At 42.4% G+C, this 20617-nt stretch overlaps 1 protein-coding gene across 1 annotated transcript; it reads right to left on the reverse strand.

The window, feature by feature from the left end:
- Positions 1-329: 329 nt before the first annotated feature.
- Positions 330-13939, reverse strand: LOC149447494 (lymphocyte antigen 6 complex locus protein G6d-like). The gene is made up of 3 exons (XM_089652511.1): positions 13797-13939; positions 5636-5746; positions 330-1314 (listed from the first exon to the last, which is right to left on the reverse strand). Exons 1-3 carry the CDS (start codon positions 13912-13914, stop codon positions 1121-1123), a joined length of 423 nt encoding a protein of 140 aa, XP_089508637.1. The 5' UTR covers positions 13915-13939; the 3' UTR covers positions 330-1120.
- Positions 13940-20617: the final 6678 nt, after the last annotated feature.

Genomic DNA, 20617 nt, shown 5'->3' on the forward strand with positions numbered 1-20617 from the left:
TATTTTTTTCTAAACAAATTAATAAAATTTAAATGAGTGAATAAGTTATTTGAATCTTTTTTGTAAGCAGCATGATAAGACTCAGGACAAAAGTGTAAGTACTTTACTAAAATACCAGATTCTCCTCTCACATCAGTGTCACTATCCAAGACTCCATTACATTAGGATCCCCTCTCACACCAGTATCACCATCAGAGACCCCTCTTAGGCTTCATTCACACAGCCGTAAAAATGTTATTACACGTGTTTTTTAGGAGAAAAGTTTCTACAGAATGATCAGTAAAATCCTTGTGTATAGACGTGTTTAAATGCTAAAGAAGATGCGTACATAACTTTCTGATAATTTTATTTTCCTCCTTATTTACGCATGAACAAACATGTATACATAAGCACACAAGTCACCTGTTTGTAGATGCAGATTTTTGGATTCTGTGTTACGAATAAGTTTCTTACTTTTGTGTACCTGTCAGGCCTTTGCTGGAGAGTATAGTGGGCAGTAGAGACCAAAGTGATCTTAATCCTCAGAAAGCACAGAGTCTCTATGGTGCCTAAAATAAATGTATGTATGCATGTGTAGGCATTTGGTTTTTGTTGCCATCTGTGCTCCCACTGAGATGATTCACCACTTTATTTAGTCACTCGATCAATTTCACCGAGATAAAGGGCTCTTGGGTGGCTGCAGGGCAGTAAAAATAGGGGGCTGTGTCATGGTTTTACTGCTCTCCAGCTGCCCACCCAAATGCTAACATTACAGCCTGACAGGCAGTAAAGTACTGCAACAATTTTAACACAAGCTGCAGAGTTTGACAGGCTGCCTGTCAAACTCACCAATGAATTCAATGGGAGTGCACTGCTACTGTGAGCCAAACATTTGCTCTCAGTTGTAATGCAATGGGATTGAAAATAGACAAGCAGGAGCCTGCCTGTTGCTGCTATACAGCCCTCTGAAAAGCAATCCACCATGAATCCCTTTTCAGAGGGTAGTAAACACTGCCACCTGTCTGAAAGACCAAAGTAAAGAGAAATCCAAACATTCTGCACAGCTCAGAATTAGAGGCTTCCATTGACTGACTGGATGGGAGGCTTAGCTAAGCCATGTAGACAGCATCCATGGTCCTTTTTAAACAGTTGTGTTGTAGATCAGGCTTAGAAGAATGGCAGCTATGGACACCTTTGGGGTGGCAGCTGAATTACAGAGGTTTGTAAAGCAGCAGGAGCGTATGGTAGTCACAGTGTAGCCCATAGAGGTCACTGAGGATTCAGATAAGCAGTCTGTAAGGCTTGTACAACCTCTCTTCTTCAAGCTGAGAAATCCTGCAAAAAAAAAAAAAAATGAAAAGAAATGACATACAGTTAAGTTGTTGCCATTAGTATAACAAAAATATTTTCTAATAACTATCAATACAGATCTGTCTCTGCAAGAGTTAGAGAGTTTTAAAAATGAAGTATGGGCCTGGCTAAAAAAAAAAAAAAAAAAGTATAAAACTATATACACACACACCTTGGTGGATGCAACATTGATTCGATGCTGCATCTGTCCCCTGCTGGCTCTGCACAGAACTGAGCAATAAAACTCTGCTAATCGCTCAGTTCTCTGGCTCTCTGCTCTGCAGCTGGCTCAGGATCTCAGATTGTTGGAGAGGCCAAGCCAGGTGCTTGTCCATATGGTTGGGATCTTTTCAGCGCCTGGTCCGCCTCTGTGACATCAGCTGACAGCAGGCTTTAGCCAGCTGTTGGCTGAAAACGGGTGACGGGAGTGCAGAACGAAGTGCATTCCTGTGTTCCATAGGCAAAGTATAGCCAAAATAGCTTTTGCTATACTCCTTTAAAATTAGATCAGTAATCCTAAGAGTTCCTGTTGGGCGCAACCTTGCATTAAAAAGGTGTCTTTATGTATCAACAGCGTATATTGCACTGTATCATAGATTATATTCTGGGGAACGGCACCTCCGCAAACACTAGTATTAGGATTTTAAATAAATATTGGTATATTAGTCAGAAAGCATCTCATCCTAAAGGCTTTGCTACTGCCTCAACCAATATATGTTCATAAAACAGCTCCCATTCCCTTTTTGTTAAGAGCTTAAAGTGGTTATAAAGCATAAACATTTGTTACCTTCATACATTCCTGCCCCCCAATCTTATACTTACCTGAGCCTTTACTTGATCCAGATCTGTGCTAGTCTACAACTCCTCTCCCCTCACTTCCTGGGGTCACAGGCTATGCTGAGGCAGAGGGAGCCATTGGCTCTTGCTGCGGTCAATAAAGCCAGTGATTAGGATGGGCCAGGAGAGTCAAGAGGGGACCTGAAAATAGGAAGATCGGGCCACTCTAATTCCATTGCATAGGGCAGGTTAAGTAAAACCCTGTTATTTTCATATTTTTTAACAAACAAAAAAATAAAAGTAGCATTTACAAACACTTCAACTAAAATCAGAGCAAAGAAATCTAGGTGGTATTTGGATACTCAATAGTCTGTCTTACCTAAGGGAGATGGGGTCTTTGATTAGTGACTAATTTGGTAGGGGGCAGCCACGGCCCCGGGCCTAACCTTATCGGTTTCTTACTTCAATAGCAAATCAGAGTAAATCTGGGTGGCATTTGGATACCCAGGTGTCTGCCTTATTTAGGTCAAATATAAGTGTAGCACTACCCATTTAGGAGTCGCTGAAGATTTGGGTCTTGCCTTGCCAGGCAATAGCATTTTTTCCACAAACTTGCATTCTAGAGATACTATACAGTCCTTGAGCTTGGTTTTATTAGGGGTATTGAACTTTGATGGGGTTGAAGGGTGTATGGGATTCCCAAGGGAACTGCAACGGAGGACAACTCCTTAGCAAGTATGCACAAGTCTCTATACATCAAAAAATGATTTCTTCCTGGAGAGCTCTCTAGCTTCTTTTGATGTACCGCCCCAGACCCCAGATGAACATTATCCTCATCCAGCTGTACTGGGTGAATTCCTGGGCAAGGGGACCCAGAATCTGTCTTTAGATCAAACAGTCCCAGATGGGGCTAGTCAGGTATCCCATCTGAATGCCCTCTCCCCCTATCTGGCTCAAGGAGTGCAAGAGTACTCACTCTTCCTCTGTGAGCTTGTTGGGTCAGTGGCAGCAGGAGAGTTCGGGTGGAAAAGGAACTGAGAAGCTGGGTGGAGGCCTACCTCCCAGGCTGATGATGGAAAAGAGGATCTCTCAATCTCAGCAGTCCCCTGAGAGAAGACCATCTATGCGGTAGAGAAGACCATCTATGCGGTAGGGAAGGAGCCAGCCCATCAAAAGGCCTTATAGCAGCCACTGACCCAACAAGCTCACTCATTGATGAAATCTTCTGCTAACAAGTTGGGACCCTCAAAAGGTTGGACATTGATGGTGAATGACAAGAGTCAGATCTTCAGACAGATCAAAGGAAAGGACAAGCAAGGTTTCCTTCATTGGGTATGTGTACATAGATGTATTCTGATTTGCTAGCAGTGTCCATTTTTAACAGAGCAAGCAAAGGGTAGGCAGCTGCCCTCTCACCATTCCCGATTCAGAAACAGTATTCAGTGCTGCAGGAAGAGCTGAGAGAGTCTTCTACCCCTCTGCAGGATTGTGATGGATTTGGTAAAATGCCTATTCTGTTTTCTGTTTAAAATATACATTTTATACATATTTACTTTTATACTTTTTTATATTTCTAAATATATGTGTTGTGAGTATATATATATATATATATATATATTTTGTCTGCTGGGCTTTGCAGTCCTCCTTAACTTGTTTTGCTCAGAGCGATGCTCTCAACCCCTCCCTTCGCACTGAAAGGACCCTTTACTTAGACTTTGGGAATGTGAAGGGGAGTGAAGAGAGATAACGGGATGAAAAGCAAGCATCAAGTTTCTACATTTCTCCTATATTTCAACCAAGCAAAATGTGCCTTTCAGAATGTGACTGTATATACGTAATAGTGACGTGTACTCTATTGTTTTCTATGTATAAAAGGTTAAGCACCGCCCTGCAATAAACAGAGATGAGATGATGTGAAAGTGGTTGTACTGGACAGTTGTCGGTGTAATTATTTTCCGGCGTGCACGCAATCCATATCTCAAAATTAGGAACAGCAGCAGAAATCCTACCCTGAGCCCGATTGTGGTTCTCCCAACCTTTTTAGGATCAGCAGTGCCCATGCGACCGGCTCCTGATGCGCTGATGAATGAGAACTGAGCATCTCTGGTCATTTAGGAGTGACAGTGAACATTTGGTGTAGTGATCTGCAGTGAAGCTGCAAAGACATGTATGTCTGTCACTAGCACAGGCTGGGTCACTGAGTGAATGTGCAGAATGGCAGTATCCAACCATCTTTTCTGATATCCCTGGGCCAAGAGTGCACACCCACCAGATTCAGTCAAATATATAGACTTCACCATAATCCCTTGTTGATTCTGGGATTTGTAGTTCAAAAGGGGCTTCAGGATACAGGGAGGATTGGCAATAGGACTACAAATTCCAAGACCCTCTGCTCCGACAGGAAAGATTCCCCTCTATGATGTATCAGTCCAGATACCAGGCATTAGTAGGGAAAAGAATAGTCTGTGGCTTATTTTAGCAATGTCCCCGTTATTCATTTTTCAGCAGCTGACACCTATGAGGTTAATATCCCTGTACTGTATGTCCATATCTTTATGAAGTGTTGCAGAAGGTGATGACGGTATATAAATCAACGACGAAAAACATCTTCAATATAAATTTTTGCTGATGGCTTGTGGTGTTAATGCAGCGTTTCTCAACTCCAGTCCTCATGGACCCCCAACAGGTCATGTTTTCAGGATTTCCCTCAGATGAAACAGCTGTGGTAATTACTAAGGCAGTGAAACGGATCAAATCACCTGTGCAAAATAATGGAAATCCTGAAAACATGACCTGTTGGGGGTCCATGAGGACTGGAGTTGAGAAACACTGTGTTAATGGTAGATTGTTGGAAACTAAGCAGACTCAAAGAGCATGCTGTTTAGATTGCAGGGCACAATCTGTTTGCCCAGTGTTTCAGTTCTGTTCAATAAATGCCCAGGAATCATTTTCCTCTCCTGCTTACATCTATAATTGGTATACAACAATCTTTTTTTTTTTAATTGCACACTTGTTCAAATCCCTATGGTTATCAGTGTGGTCTGCAAAACTTCCTCTGACTCTCCCCATCTGAAACAAATTTGGACCTTTCAGTAACTTTGCAAGTATGAGTGAATACATTTCTGACATGTCATAATATACAGCAACAGTATTTTTTTTCCCTCAGAAAAGAAGCACCTTTGATCATTAATACATTGTCCTAAAGTTCCAGCCCTGTGGCTTTATCCAGGCTGCAATGTTATCAGTCTGCTGCAGGCAGGAGGATACTTTGCAGCAAGTCACAAGGTGAGGGCTTGCAGCAGGGGCTGATCTGTGTCAGACATTTGTAAACATTACCAAGACCTGCACATTTACCAGGGTTTACATCTCTGATGGCATTTTAGTCCAGGAAATAGATTCTGATCCTGGATAATGCCTAAATAAAATTTGAATCTGTCTTTCTGGAGGGTAATGCATAGTCACCGAGTACTATTTATGACAGGCCAGATTCACAGACAAATATTTAGGTGACACGACTACAACTACTTACCGGTGTTATCTTTTGCCGTTTCAGTGCCACAGACTTGTCCAAAACTGCAGGACTCCTTAGAAGGTAACATGCAAATTCCATAGTCACAAGAATAGCAATCTATGGTATGACCTGTCAGAGAATACGGAAGAGTGGTTAAAAGAAGTCCATCAACATGCCAACCAACTGCTCTTATTTCGGCAATTCCATCAGACTTTTGGCCCCCCATTGAGGTGCACTGTACTATGAATGGGTGACCTCCAGTGTGCAGTCCACCCCGCACCCCCCCCCCCCCATACTTAACTGAGCCTGATCTCGATCCAGCAATGTGCATGAGAGCAGCAGCTCTCCTACTTCCTCATTGGCTCAGACACAGCCCCGCTGGTGTCAATCACAACCATTGAGGAGGGAGCGGGGGGGGTGCTGGGCTGAGCCACACTTTTTTGAGTCTTATGGACATACCGAGGCAGCTTGGGAGCAAGCATGCCCAAGTGCCCCCAGAGCAAGGAAAGGAGGGCAGAACCACTGCACAAAGCAGGTAAGTATACCGTGTTTTTGTTTTCTTTCAAATTTTACCTTTACAACCACTTTAAAGTTCAACTCTCAGTAGGAAGCCAGCCAAAACATCCAATCACACAGTGGAAATACACATATGAATAGTTTACTTTCTAAAATATTTCCAATTCCATTGAGCCACTTTTGTGATTCACACACCCTGCAGTACCGCATAGCCATCAGGGTGAGCTCAGGCTTTAGTCCAAACCCGCTTGAGCTATCCCACCAGGAAGCAGTCACTGTGGATGGCTAATCCTAATGGTCCAGGCAAACTAGGCAACTGAAAAAATGCCAGAACCTCTGGCAGAAGAAAAGCAGCAAAAAAAACAAAAAAACACAAAAAAAAAAAACACTGTTCATATTGCACTAGAGTGTATGGGCATTTGCTTTTATAAGCATTTTTTCCCCCCAAAACCTTCCCCTCTGTCATTTTTCACTATAAGCAATGTACACTTAACACCGTACCAGGGGTGGACTGACAACTCATGGGACCCCGGGCAATAGGGGATCATGGGGCCCCTGCGTCCTTGCCAAAACTCAAAAAAGCCTATGAAAAAGGTACCAGGGGCATCTCATGGGGCCCCCTACTGACCCCGGGCCCTCAGGCAGTGCCCGAGTTCCCAAATGGCCAGTCCGCCCCTGCACCGTACTCTCCTAAACTCTACGTTCATCAAGCATTATTTATGCCCAAAGTTCCTCTCAAAAACATGCTTGTGATGGGTTTTTCTTCCAGCCTAAAAATGCCCTTCTGCAAATATGCCTGTAAATGCCCACATTTTATAAATAGGCCAACACAGAGGTGCTTATAGAGGCTGAAGGAAAAAAAAAAAAAAAAAGCCATAGAAGCAGGAGGTTATGCCCAGTGTGCATGAGGCCTTCGTGGCCGATGCATCCCGTGCACTGCAGCTGCATACCACGTATACCATGGCCCTTCCTCGGCCACTTCTGATTGGCGGTGTGCAGTGACAGCTTCCTGGTGGGATAGCTCAGGTGGATTTTTAGACTAAGGCTTCTTTCACACTGATCCAAAGCACAAATGTGGTAAAAATACATATGCATTTTTACCATGTTTGTGGTGCATTTTTCACAGGACATGCGACTCAAAAACCACACCAAAAACACAACAGCGATTGAGTTAGATTTGTTGTATTATGTGCTTTTGCCACATTATTTGAATGGAGAGGTGTGTTTTTTGCCACACCAAAAAAGCAGCAAGCAGAATTTTAACAAAATGCAGCGGACCCGCAAAGGATCAGTGTGAAGAGTTCCATAGGATTTCATGGTCGTGTGTTTTTTGTCTGCTTTTTTAAATGTAAAAGCAGAAGAAAAAAAAAATGGTCAGTAAAAGCAGCCTTATATCTAGGCATGCCTGACTTCATCCCTAATGACCACTCTTACAATTAACAAAAATACTGTGGTCACGCTCCCATATCAATCTGCTGACTAAACAAAGTAATGCAATACACCAATTATGCTTTCCCCCCCAACTTCAGGTTATATAAACAAGTGGGTATAGGATTAGAACTTTTTTTAAATGGTTGAACTGGATGGACTTTTGTCTTTTTTCAGCCAGACTAAGGGCTCACTGCAGCTGATAAACTGACTTTCAGGAGTTTCTGTGTTTTTTCAGCAGCCCCTGAACTCTACCTACAGTAATGTTTTCCTATGTGTCCATGTACACATAGTCATTTACAGTCATTTTTTTTTTAACGCAACAAACTTGCATTCAGGAGTAGATTTTATCAACGTTTCAAACGCCAAATGCTTGTAAACGCGGCTAACCGCGTTTAACTGTTCCTTATTCAGTTGCTGTCCAGAGCCTTTTTTGATCATCAGAAATGCATGCAAAGCATTTTCCATGTATTCAAATGGACCCAGTACACCAGCGCAGTCAGTTCCAGGTTTTGCGTTAAAGAAAAAATGTTAGAACATGCCGCATTATGCTCATGATGGGATCCATAGTGAATACAACCAGAAAAGATAGGTAATCTCAACACATACTGCTCTCTCTGCTTCTGCTCTATTTCTTTCAAAATGTCTGAAATAGTTAATTCTTTATAGTTTATCAGTGCATTCTGGGCATTTTGGAAGGTCTCCTGATGTTATCTTTAAAAAACGCTTCTAAATGCAAACGTGCATATACGCGGTATGCAAACACGGCTAAACAGGCGTTTTTTAACCTACGTTTTCCAGCAGTCAGTTTCCATCATTCAGAAGTGTTTTCCAAACATCCCACGTACATGAGCCCTAACTATGTAACTAAGTGTTCTGGGTTAGACTGACAGCACTGTTCGATAAGTTTCTGTTTGGCCAGCCCTCCCTGAATTTTGGTCAATAGATGACATTGTTCTTATACTGGCAGTACTAAGCAACAATCTGAGACAGTTTTTGTAATTTAATAAGAAATTAGGCTTCACACGGGTGACTAGTGCTGGTGCAAATGTCAGTGGCAGGAAACTGTTGATTCCTGAAGCAGTTTCAGCCACTTGTGAACAGTTAGCTTTGGCTGCCAAGCCCTGTACAGACAGCAGTCACAGCTGTCTGCAACCATCTGCCCAGCCAGTGATTACCTGTGGTGAATGATGCAAAACACACTATGTACGCACAGCCACAGATAGCTGCGGCCACCAACCTGTCATTCAAGTGTACAGAGCTCGGCAGCCACAGCTAGCCATTCAGAGGTGACTGAAAAAGCTGCAGGAATCAGCATTCCTGCCGCTGTCATTTGCACCACTGCTAGTCATACATGCATATTCAGCCTTAGCCCTTATGCACACTGGACGTTTTGATAACACTGGCAACATTAGCTGTATAAAGTCACATTTCAGCTTTTTTTAGTGTTTTTGCATTAGCGTTTAACCCTGTTTTTACAGCCAAGAAACTCCTCTAGAAACCCACTAGTCCTGGGGTTTTTTTCCAGCCAAAAAACGCTGATTACAGTCTATGTGTGTATGGACACATAGGCTAACATGCTGGGGGGGTTTACTAGCTGTAGCAAAAACCATCAAAAGCCAAAAACAGCAGCTGTAAAAACATCTAGTGTGCATGTGGACTTATGCGTTTACCACAGTTCTGGAGAAAATTAAATACAGGTTCAGAGTAAAAACAGCTGATGCCCCATTATAAGAAGGAGCCTGGTCTTTCTGACCACAATATACCACAGACACACATGCAGCTCATCCACTTAATGATGTTATTGATTAGTAGGAGTCGCACCACACCCATCTAAAAGTTCAAAATGCTGATTACAGTCTATGTGTGTATGGACACATAGGCTAACATGCTAGGGGGTTTACTAGCTGTAGAAAAAAAACATCAAAAGCCAAAAACAGCAGCTGTAAAAACATCCAGTGTGCATGAGGACTTATGGGTTTACCACAGTTCTGGAGAAAATTAAATACAGGTTCAGAGTAAAAACAGCTGATGCCGCATTAGAAGAAGGAGCCTGGTCTTTCTGACCGCAATATACCACAGACACACATGCAGCTCATCCACTTAATGATGTTATTGATTAGTAGGAGTCGCACCACACCCATCTAAAAGCTCAAAATGCTGATATTCAACACACAAATTCCGGGTCGTATAGACACCTGATGTGTGTAAACCATGTCCCATGCAATGAGGCACCAAGGTGACATGCACTTTTAGGTTTTATTCTGTAATGTCAGCTTATGGCCATCTAGTAAGTGGGCCAGATGTAGATACTAGCTAAATGCTCTGAATTCACAATTCTGCTGGCATTCCAGCAATGCAGCCTAGCTCCACTCTCAATGACTGCTGCTAGGTCACCGTATCAATTTACTTAACAGCTGCTAGGAGACATCTGCTACAATTCCTTCCCATCCCTACCTCTTCTTTATTGTTAAGGATATAAAAAGGACTGTATTGCAATTTAATAGCAAAGTCATCATAAACACTGTAAAAAGTCTGATAAGCTTGATTGGCATATAAATAGTTTAAAAAAAAAAAAAAATGCTTTCATGTATTGTAATTGTACTGTTTCCCTTATATTTTAAAGTGCTGCGCAAACTGTTGGAGCTATATAAATCCTGTATAATAATATGTCACCTAGGGCGGGGGTCTGTAAAAAGTCTGATAGGCTTGATTGGCATATAAATAGTTAAACAAAAAAAAACAAACACACACACAAAAAAAAACAAACAAAAAGCATGCTTTCATGTATTGTAATTGTACTGTCTCCCTTATATTGTAAAGCGCTACTAAAACTGTTGGCGCTATAAATCCTGTATAATAATAATAATAATAATAAGGTCACCTAGAGCAGGGGTCTCCAAACTTTCTAAACAAAGGGCCAGTTTACTGTCCTTCAGAGTTTAGGGGGGCTTAACTGTGGTTAGTGCGAATAGACAATGCCCCATTTTTGGTGTCAGTGGGAAGAATTGCGACCCATTGTTTGCACCAGTGGGAGGAACTGTGCCCCGTCCTTTGTGTTATTGAGAGTAATTGTGCACCATAGTTTGTGTCATTGGGAGGAATTGTGCCCCTTAGCTGGTGTCAGTGAGGGGAATTATGCCTCATTGTTGATATTAGAGGATGAAATAGTGCCCCAAGGGTCAGATAAAAGCAAGCAAAGGGACGCATCTGCATCTGGTCCCCTGGCCGCAGTTTGGAGACCACTGACCTAGAGAGATGTTAAAGGTCAATTCCAGTCTGGGTAAAAAAAAGAACTCCAAAAAGTAGATCCTCGGCAGCTCTTAAAAAACACCCAATCTCACCAATTCTGCAATGACATGCTACTCCTCTTCTGGGTTGAATGTCACCCAGCATCATTCAACCGAGCATCATTCAACCCATATCCCCTAATCCCAAGGCATCAGGGCTCTGTCCCTGACCCTGGTCTCCTATGAAAATGCTGCAGAGTGGTGCCTTTCTGCAACATTTAGTATCTCCTACAGCCAGAGTAAAAAAGGAGATGGAGGACCTGTGATGTCGCCATACCCAAGTTGACTGCAATAACGTTTTTTTTTTTCATTAAACAAGGCTGATACCAAGAAGGGGAAGGGGGGAAACCCAGTCCAAGCCTTGTTTTGATCTTCAAAGCTGAATTTAGGTATGAATTATATTGCTAATTACATTGGTATACCTGAGCAATCCTTTGCGGTACTTATAATTATACAGGATTTATATAGCGCCAACAGTTTGCCCAGCGCTTTACAATACAACGGGAGACAATACAGCAACAATACAGTTCAATACAAAAGCTCCTTGGAGCTTACAATCTAGGATTTGTATCTCTTGCCGCTACTACAGTGATAGCAGCATTCTGCCAACAGAACAGCTTGTATTTCTTCAGTGAGTACAAGGTCTTTTATGATTGGATGAGGTGGAACGGTAGTTTCACAATTTCTACCCTAAGAAATGGGGTTGATTTACGTACATTAGAGAGTGCATAATCTGGTGCAGCTCTGCACAGAAACTAATCAGCTTCTAGATTTACACTTACACTTTTAAAGTAGAACTAAAGGCAAAACATTTTCTCCCATGTTTAAATGAGTAAGGAAGGGTTATAAGCCCCAGTCAGTTTTTTTTGCCATCTGTGTCCCACTGGGCAGTGTTACCTTCACTTCCTGTCCCATAGCCAAAACAGGAATATGTCACTTCTGTTCCAGTATGAGGTTTACATGTCTTTACCAGCTTGTAAAGCATCTGATCAAACCAATCAGATGTTTTCATGGCAGAGGAGAGATCTGGGGGACGAACAGACCTCAGATCTCTCCATAAAGAGGACACATCATGCTTATTGTCATAACAAGGAATGTTATTCATTCCTTGTGAAAGCAATAGAGGTAATACAAAAAATAAAAAGGAACAGTGTAAATATGTTTTAAATTTAAAAAAAAAAAAGAAATTAGCACCCCTGTCTACCCCACGCGTTCACATTTGTGCATGAGCACATGTAAATGGTGATTGTACCACATGTAAGGATTACCGGAAATGCTGTGAGTGTCAGAGTGCAAGCAAAAATTTTAATACTAAATCTGTGTAATTTTAAACTTTAACTCTAAAGGCTTTTAGCCCTGGTTCACTCTAATCTGCGGGAATCGCACCTATTCCTGCACCCAAATCGCGCTCCTATTGCGAGACGTGCAGGGCTGCCATTCATTACGAGTGGCATCCCCACGCATTTTAGCAGCGGGATCGCAGGGAAATTACATGGTCAAAAAATCCTGCAGATGACTTTTTGCAAAGGCGCATGCACTTTTTGCATGAAACGTGGGCACAGCAGCCCATTCAAACAAATGCGCTGCCCTGCCCGTGCAATGGTCCACACTTGTGTGAACCTAGCTTAAAAGTGTCACCTATGCAGAATTTTAGGTACCATAGTTTGTCACTGTTCCATAGGGGTACTCAACTTGTTAGTGATCTATTTAATGAGTGTAACATGTTTTACATTTTACAAAAAATTGGGTATTACATTGTGTTTGTCTGCAACAAAGATCATTAAATTTGTATTTTCTAAAAATTAGCATTTGAAGAATGGCTGCGCAAATATTGTTTGACATAAAAAAAATTGCATCAACCTCCATTTTATCCTTTGGGGTCTCTTCTTTAAAAAAATATATAATATTTGGGGGTTCTAGTAATTTTCTAGCAAAAAAAAAAGCAGATTTTTACATGTCAGAACTGGTCTGGGGGTAAGGTGGTCAAAGGATTACAGGGAAGGGGGGGGGGGGGGTTGTTGCTCTCTTTTGTTTGTTTTTTTTTAGCTGAGTATACAAGACATATGTGCACTTATCTGAGAGTCATAAAAGCCATTTGTGTTCCCAAGCAGAACATAGCTGTATAAAAAAAAAAAAAAAGGAAAAAAAAAAAAAAAAAAAAAAAAACCCCACACACACAAAACACAAGGACCGTTGAGAGAAAAAAAAAAAGGGTCTAGTTTAGCCAATTAAAATATCTTTGCTGTTGAGAGGTTTAACTCTGTGTTGGCCATCATCTCATTGGAAGCAAATTTTCAAGAGAATGAATGCAGCCAACAGACATTTAATTGCTCTGTAAAATAAGGTTTAATTATTGATGTAACAGTAATATTACCACTATAGGACAAGTATCTTCTAGCTGGCATGGGGCCAAATTTATTTCTCTAGGCAGAAAGCAAAAATGAAAAGATAAAACCTAAAAAAGGAAGGAGGAATCTAAATAAGGCAAAGCATTAATTCAAAGCCAGCTTCAAATTCCTATTTATGAGAACAGCCGTTTAGCAGCCAATAATAAATAGTCTCTTGGGGATCAATATGGAAAAAAAAACCCACACAAAGGATCAACTGCTAATGTGGAGCAAGACAGAGCCATGAGCATTTATGGACACATACACTTATCACAATAAACAAACTATCATAATAATAATGGGAACTGAAACATGATTACAAAGCATGGCGCTAACATTAACGCTTCAAAATACAATTTTACCTCAATTTCTTGCAGTAATTTTTATGATTTCTAAGCAACACAACTACACATCACTCAGGGTCTTTTGTGATTCTGCACCCTATCTGCAAGGTCTTCCTAGATCTCAGCTCATACCTGTTCCCTGCATCAGTAAATTCCTGTGCAATATGGGTCAGTTCATCTCTCTGCGTTCTCACACTGCAGATATCAGTCTTACCTAAGTGGCAGGAAAGCAGGAGTAGGACTGCTGTCATCACACTGTACATCTTCATCTCTTCCTTTCTGACCTCCTTGCTGCCTCTCTTTGTCTCCTTTATATAGTAGGACCCTCCCATCAGCAGTTCATGTAAGAAAGGAGAAGAAGAGGTGGGACGGTAGTTTCATCAATAAGAGGAAAGGGAAACTAAAATCAGTAGTTTGTTTAGGGTCTCACCTAGAGATGAGGTCAGTGGCAGGATATAACTCATTGTCACCCAAAACTAGGATGATAAAGTCCCACTCTTTATTTTGACACTAGAAAAACCTAAAAAAAAGTTTAACGGTTTGGTACAAATGATGCCAAAAAAGCTAAGCAAAGTTTATAAAACAATCACGGTAAAAGGGTTACTGACCAACAGGGGCAGGTCCAGGCCTGTGATACGAGTGTGACAAGTTTGTATAAGAGTGAATGTATAGATTATAATTGAACACTTGGTTTCCTTATTACAGGAATAACAGGTTATTACAGTTCTTGGTTTTGCACTGTTACAGGTATAACAGGTTATTACAGTTCAGATTCATTTGTGCAGAAGGGAATGAAACTGGTTTTATCTGGAATTAAGACAAAATTGTTATGAGATGGGGCACACTGTGAGAACAAACAACTGAGCATGAACCCATGCCGTGTTCACACGCTGGAACTTATCTACTGCGCAGATACACACGTGAAATAACAATTTTGTCTTATAAGAAGGGGGGATTTCTGAGGAGAAAACAGGACTTAATCTTGGTGCGACAGACGTGTCTTGCGCTGTTTTCTCCCGGTTTCCTCCTTGCTGATTGCTGGAAGTCCCCCAATCAAGGCGAAGGGTGATGCTACAATATCCGGTGATGTATTGATGCTTACTCTTTATGATTTATTCTATATATGATTAGCTATAACCTGTAATAGGAAATATTAAATATCAATAAATATACTTTTTTTATTTTACCTAAACAGACTTAGTCTTTGCCTATCTAGTATGATAGTGAGTGAGTTGCAGACTTAATTTTGAGCAGGTAAAACAAGGCCTGACTGCAGGAGTCCCAGGACATCCTGAACCCTCAGATTATTAACCATTTCAATACCGGGCAATTTTACACCTTCCTGCCCAGGCCATTTTTCACGTTTCAGCGCTCTCACACACAATGACAATTGCGCGGTCATACAACATTGTACCCAAACTAAAATTTTATCATTTTCTTCACACAACTAGAGCTTTCTTTTGGTGGTATTTAATCACCGCTGGGGTTTTTATTTTTTGCTAAATTAACAATAAAAGACCAAAAATTTTGAAAAAAAAAACACCCTTTTCTTTGTTTCTGTTATAAAAGTCTACAAATAAATAATTGTTCTTCATAAATTTAGGCCGAGATGTATTCTGCTACATGTCTTTGGTGAAAATAACCCAAATTAGGATGTATTATTTAGTTTGTAGGAAAGTTATAGAGTTCACAAACTATGGTATAGATCTGAAAATTGATCAATCCTGAAGTACTGACATCCAATCTAATTTCTTGAGGTCCAAGAATGTCAGAATAGTACAGATATCCCCCAAATTACCCCTTTTTGCAGAGTAGACAGTCCGACGTACTTCATAAGAGGCATGGCGAGTTTTTTGAAGTTGTATTTTTTTTTGTCATAATTTTTCAGAAAATGAAAAAATTAAGAAAATTATTTTCACTATTTTTTTTTTTACATACTGTCACCAGTGCAGTACAGCGTCATCATGTAACTGGCATAGCGGTGAACAGGGACACTGACTGGTGACAGTATGAAAAAAATATATATATATAAATTTTTTTTTTTAAATATTTTTAATTTTTTATTACATTTTTTTTTATTTTTTTAAAGATTTTTTTTTCATATTGTACTATGACCAAAGTAGTACAATGTTACCATAGTAACATTGTACTACTTTGGGGAAGTGATCAGTATTTTTTTTTTTTACACAATTTGCTTATAGCAAAGAATTACTTTGCTATAAGCAAGCATTTACCTGAATGACATCGATTCATTCAGGTTTTTTTTTTTTTTTTTTTTTTTTTTTGTGCTTAGCTGTGATTTGGCCACAGCTAATCACATGACATGTGCATGTGACCTGCTGTGACCATTCACAGCTAGGCACTAGTATACAATGGATGGCATGAATGAAGCCATCCATTGTATACAACTGTCATGAATGAAGCCATCCATTGTATACAACTGTCATGTGACCTGCTGTGATTGGTCACAGCAGGTCACATGGTACCGGCAATGGGGGCCGGTACTCAGATCTGTTATCAGCCGTGTCCGAGGTACACAGCCGGTGACAGATCACGCCGCTGCGCGGCTCTGCAACTGCATGAACTGCGCATGTGCGGGAGGATGCCAAATGGCGTACACCCCGGAAAGCTAGAGCATTTTTGCGGCCGCCAAATGGCTATAGGCTGGGCGGCTAATGGTTAAAGGATTGATCACGGTCGAGATATAGTCTACGAACCTAGACCAGACTCTTCCATAGACCCTGCTGGTACTTGGTGTTCTGGCATTTATCAGGGTAGGGATGACTTCAGCAGGACAGCCTAAGGCCTCCAACCTCCCCCTCTCAAGAAGCAGACCATTAGATGAAGCCGGGCTAGGCAAGGGTGAAGAATGGCCCCTTGCGACAGCAGGTCTAGCCTGAGAGGGAGAGGAATTGGATCCCGAAAGCTGAGCTGTAGTAGCTGTACTCTGTCCTGGGATAATAGGAGCAGGTGCTCTAGGTAGTGGTGCAGGTGAATGCCTCTGGTTCTGATCTTTTGAAAACACCTGAGGCAACATCAAAAGCCCAAAGGGGAGATACACGAAGTGTAGATGCCGATGGTCCACAGTAAACCGGAGGCATCTCTGAAAATCTCTTGCAATAGGCACATGAAAGTAGGCGTTCTTCAGATCTATAGACAGGAACAAGTTGCTTGTTGAATTTTGAACAGCATTTCCATCTTGAATTTTGACTTTCGGATAAATGAATTTAGATGGGTGAGATCTATGATTGGCCTCCAGGCCCCATTTCTTTTCTGGACCAAAAAGAGGGGTGAGTACATGCCCTGAAATCCTTTGCCCTCTGGAACCGGCACAATAGCACCCTGCGCCAGGAGAGAGTCCACGTAGGACAGCAAAATTTCCCTCCTTTCTTCAGAATGTGGAAGTGCCGTAGGGGTGAACCTGAGATGAGGAGGGCTCTTGAATGCCCAAGAATGCCCTAAAGCTACCGTGTTGATGGTTTAGATTGAAGCCGCCCATACATGCCGAAAGTGGCAAAGTGTGCCCCACCTGGCCTTCCTGAGCATGACCAATCTCAAAAGTACTTTGTGGCCTCATGACCTCCAGAGGTTGAGCCCTTTGAGGATTTTTCAAAAGATGATCGGCTTCTCCTCCAGCTTCTCTTGAATTCGCAGCCCAGCCTGTAGAGGCGTGCGCCCGTAGCTTGCTCTGAGCCTTGACTTCTGGGCTGAGACCTCTTCTGGCCTAGCAGACGCCAGCAGGAAACTGGACCTTCCGCCTGTAGCCCGGGCTATAGCGCTGTCCAGTTTGTTCCCAAACAGGGAGGAACCCTCAAAGGGGATCGTGCACCATGCCTGCTTAGATACTGGATCAACCAACCAGGGCCGAAGCCACAACGCACGATTGACTGTCACCGAGGACAGCATAATCAGAGCCAGCAGATGGGTAAGGTCGATTGAGGCCTCCCCCAGAAAGGCAGATGCCAACCTCAGGTCCCGAATACCTGAATTCCTGGCCACCTCTTCCGGAACTCCTCTGAGGGCCGCATCCATGTCATCTGACCACACTTCCATAGCTTTAGACAAGGCTGCTAAGCGAAGCACCGGCTTGCAAGCCATCCCAGCCGTAATGTAGATTTGCTTGAGATCGGAATTGATTCTCCTTTCTAGGTTGTCCTTGAAAGACACTGAATCTTCATGTTTGGCTAGCCTCATCAAGGCTGCATCCACCAGAGGGGCCGACTCTAGATGTTTGACGTTCTCTGACCTGAATGGATAAAGCTTGGCTGCTTTATTCAGCAAGGAGGCCCTCTTGTCAACATTGCTCCACTCCTCGGTGAAAATTTCCCTGAGTTCTTCCAGGAACGGAAAGTTTGGACGAGCCTTCCTTAGATGTTTAAAGAATTTCTTGTGTTTAGGGGAAGACTCCATGGCTTCTTCCCACTTCAGGGCCTCTTTGATCGCTTTTACTAGGGGCAAGACCAAGGCAAAATAGAAGCCCACACACAGATCTTCACTCTCTGCCTCACTGTCTGAGGCTCCGGCTGACAGGTGGCTAGGCTGTGAAGGCTCCAATCCCTCTTTGGGATCTTTGGGAGGGGAGTACACCCCCACCGTTGGGCTGAGGGCGCAACTAGTCCCAATTTATCTCAGGGAGTCTTGAACAACCCATCTATTGGAGTGGCTAGAGTGCCCTTTAACGTGATGCCTGGAGGAGGAGCGAGAACTTCTCCGATGACGCCTGGAACTGGAAGGAGACTTGCGGCGTCCTGGATTTGGAGGACAAATGGTGGCACCGAGACCTGGACTCACTTCTGTCATTGTGCGCTGTATAGTGGTGATCAGACCTAGAAGGGCTACTGCGCAGGGGCTGGCCACAAGAAGGCGGTGACAAATCCATGCTTGTTCAGCTACGAAGGCAATCAAGCTGTAAAAAAAAAAAAGATGACACCGGGGGGGGGGGGGGGGGGGGGGGTAGGAGGGACAGGCACTGACCTTCACAATTGACCACAGAGCTTGGGGAAGCTGCCACACTCTGCCCGCAGGATTTCCCAAAGAAAACAGCTCTGACAGCTGTTTAAATTTGCCGCCAAAGCCTTGACATCACCTCCGCCGTACTGCGTATGTGCCAGACCCCAGGACGCCCACACGCATGCGCGAGCGCTTCCATCTTGCCGTACTACGCATGCGTGAAGCAAAGCCTCGTTCTGAGGCCGACTCGCACATGCGCAGTTTGCCGGAGACCGCTCCGGACCCACAAGCATTGCGGTCCATGCACCCACTAGCACCAGGGAAAGAAAAATAAAGACTAGGGTGCACAAAATGAGACCTGAACATGGGCAAGGAGCATTGCTTACCGACCCCACACGACCACGACCGCCTGACATGGAGACCACCTCGTCCGATCAGGGTGCTACATGGCGACCTGTTAATAGCAGGCTATCTGGCCGAAGTGCCGCTTTCCCGCCATTGGCAGACCTGAGCTCTTCCAGGCACCGACTCCTGCTCGCTGATTTCCACCACGCTTTTATCTGGGGAACACTGGAATTTGATGAGGGGACCCTGCTCTGCCACTCCCCGCACCGCATCTATCCGCCACGTCCAATTGCCCGCCTTTAGCTGGGGACCCGTGGAACTGACAAGCGGTGTGTCACCTCGCATCTTCTGGAGAGGCTCACCAGGCCTTGGTCGCAGACCATCTTGTATGGGAACCAGGTAAGACTTGCACTAGTATAATATATAATCCTCTCGTGCTCAGAATGTCAACCTCTAAATATAGCCGCTAACACCCTACCACATACCACAATGGACAATATTGAAATATATTAACTTGGTGCTGCTCTAATAACTAATCCTTGGAATAAAATAAGCAGAAAAATATCACAAAAAGAGCATATAAATATCAAAAATAAATATAGAATAGAATACACATGAAAATAATATATAACCGTGGAACCCCCAAAATACTAGATCTAGAATGTTAACTACATGCACATTAAATAGGTGACTAATGGATAACAAATTATATATAAAAAATATATAGAATAGAATACACATGAATGTGCAAAATCATATATGACGGTGAAACCCCCAAAATATATCTAAGGTGTAACCTAAGTACACCCTAAATCGGTGATTTATAAGTGACAATCCTTAATAAGTGCCAAATGAGTGATAAAATAAAATCCCACCACTACTGTGCTAAATTGCGCAAATGACTAGTGATGTAGAAAATATACCTACAGGTATATTCCGTGCCAAACTGGTAATTGCCAAGAGTACTAACCGAAAAAACACGTATAGTGCTCATAAGTGAAGAACATTTTGCACATTCATGTGCATTCTATTCTATATATCTTCAGATGGGAGCTGCACAGTGTTGGGACCCATCTCCCTGCATCCTAAATCTGTGGCTTTCTTGTCTCTTCAACCTGAGATTCATATGGTCAACTTCGACCATGTTTCGAGTCAGGGTGACTACAGCTTGTTCTTCTACGTTGTGCTGCCAAACTTGTTGTGTGAAAATATACCACAATGCATAGTTATGGTTAATATTAATATTACTGTGAATTGAGAATTAATTTAATTAATTAATTTAAATAATATAATTAATTTCCTTAGCCATTGTTTATTTGTCTCAGTATAATTAGTTAATATACTGCCATTGTGTGGTTACTTTGGTTATGGCACCATCTTTTTCTGTTTTTCACTCCATGTCCCTCCCATTTCTGTGATAACTTCCTTCTTCTTGCTCATATGCATTATGGGATAACAATGGCTGCTAGTCTTTAGGCCACATGCTAATCTGCTTGCATCTGGGAACACATTACCATGTTTTGACCTGAAAATACCGTCCTTTCATTCATCTGTTACATCTTGTTGTCTGCTATAATCAAGCTGCATTCAAAAAAGACCTTCACAGATCAGAAATCTGTGTTTGGTGAGTTCAGCTATCTGATAAAGACTGTACGCAGAGATTGTATCTGCTTATACAGGTCAGACATAGAGGTCTCAGCAAGGGACAGGTCACTAATACAACAGTTGGAGTCAGAATAT

Source organism: Staurois parvus, unplaced genomic scaffold, assembly GCF_062004578.1.
Source record: "Staurois parvus isolate SC_StPar_1 unplaced genomic scaffold, SC_StPar_1.0 ptg000684l, whole genome shotgun sequence".
Classification (NCBI taxonomy): Eukaryota; Metazoa; Chordata; class Amphibia; order Anura; family Ranidae; genus Staurois; species Staurois parvus.

Bases quoted from the DNA above. Each gene is read 5' to 3' on its own strand.
- LOC149447494 (XM_089652511.1), bottom strand. From the start codon at position 13,914: ATGGGAGGGTCCTACTATATAAAGGAGACAAAGAGAGGCAGCAAGGAG. The intron at 5,747-13,796 runs GTAAGACTGATA...ATTCTCTGACAG, and splicing joins CCTGCTTTCCTGCCACTTAG to GTCATACCATAGATTGCTAT. The intron at 1,315-5,635 runs GTAAGTAGTTGT...TTTTTTTTGCAG, and splicing joins AACGGCAAAAGATAACACCG to GATTTCTCAGCTTGAAGAAG.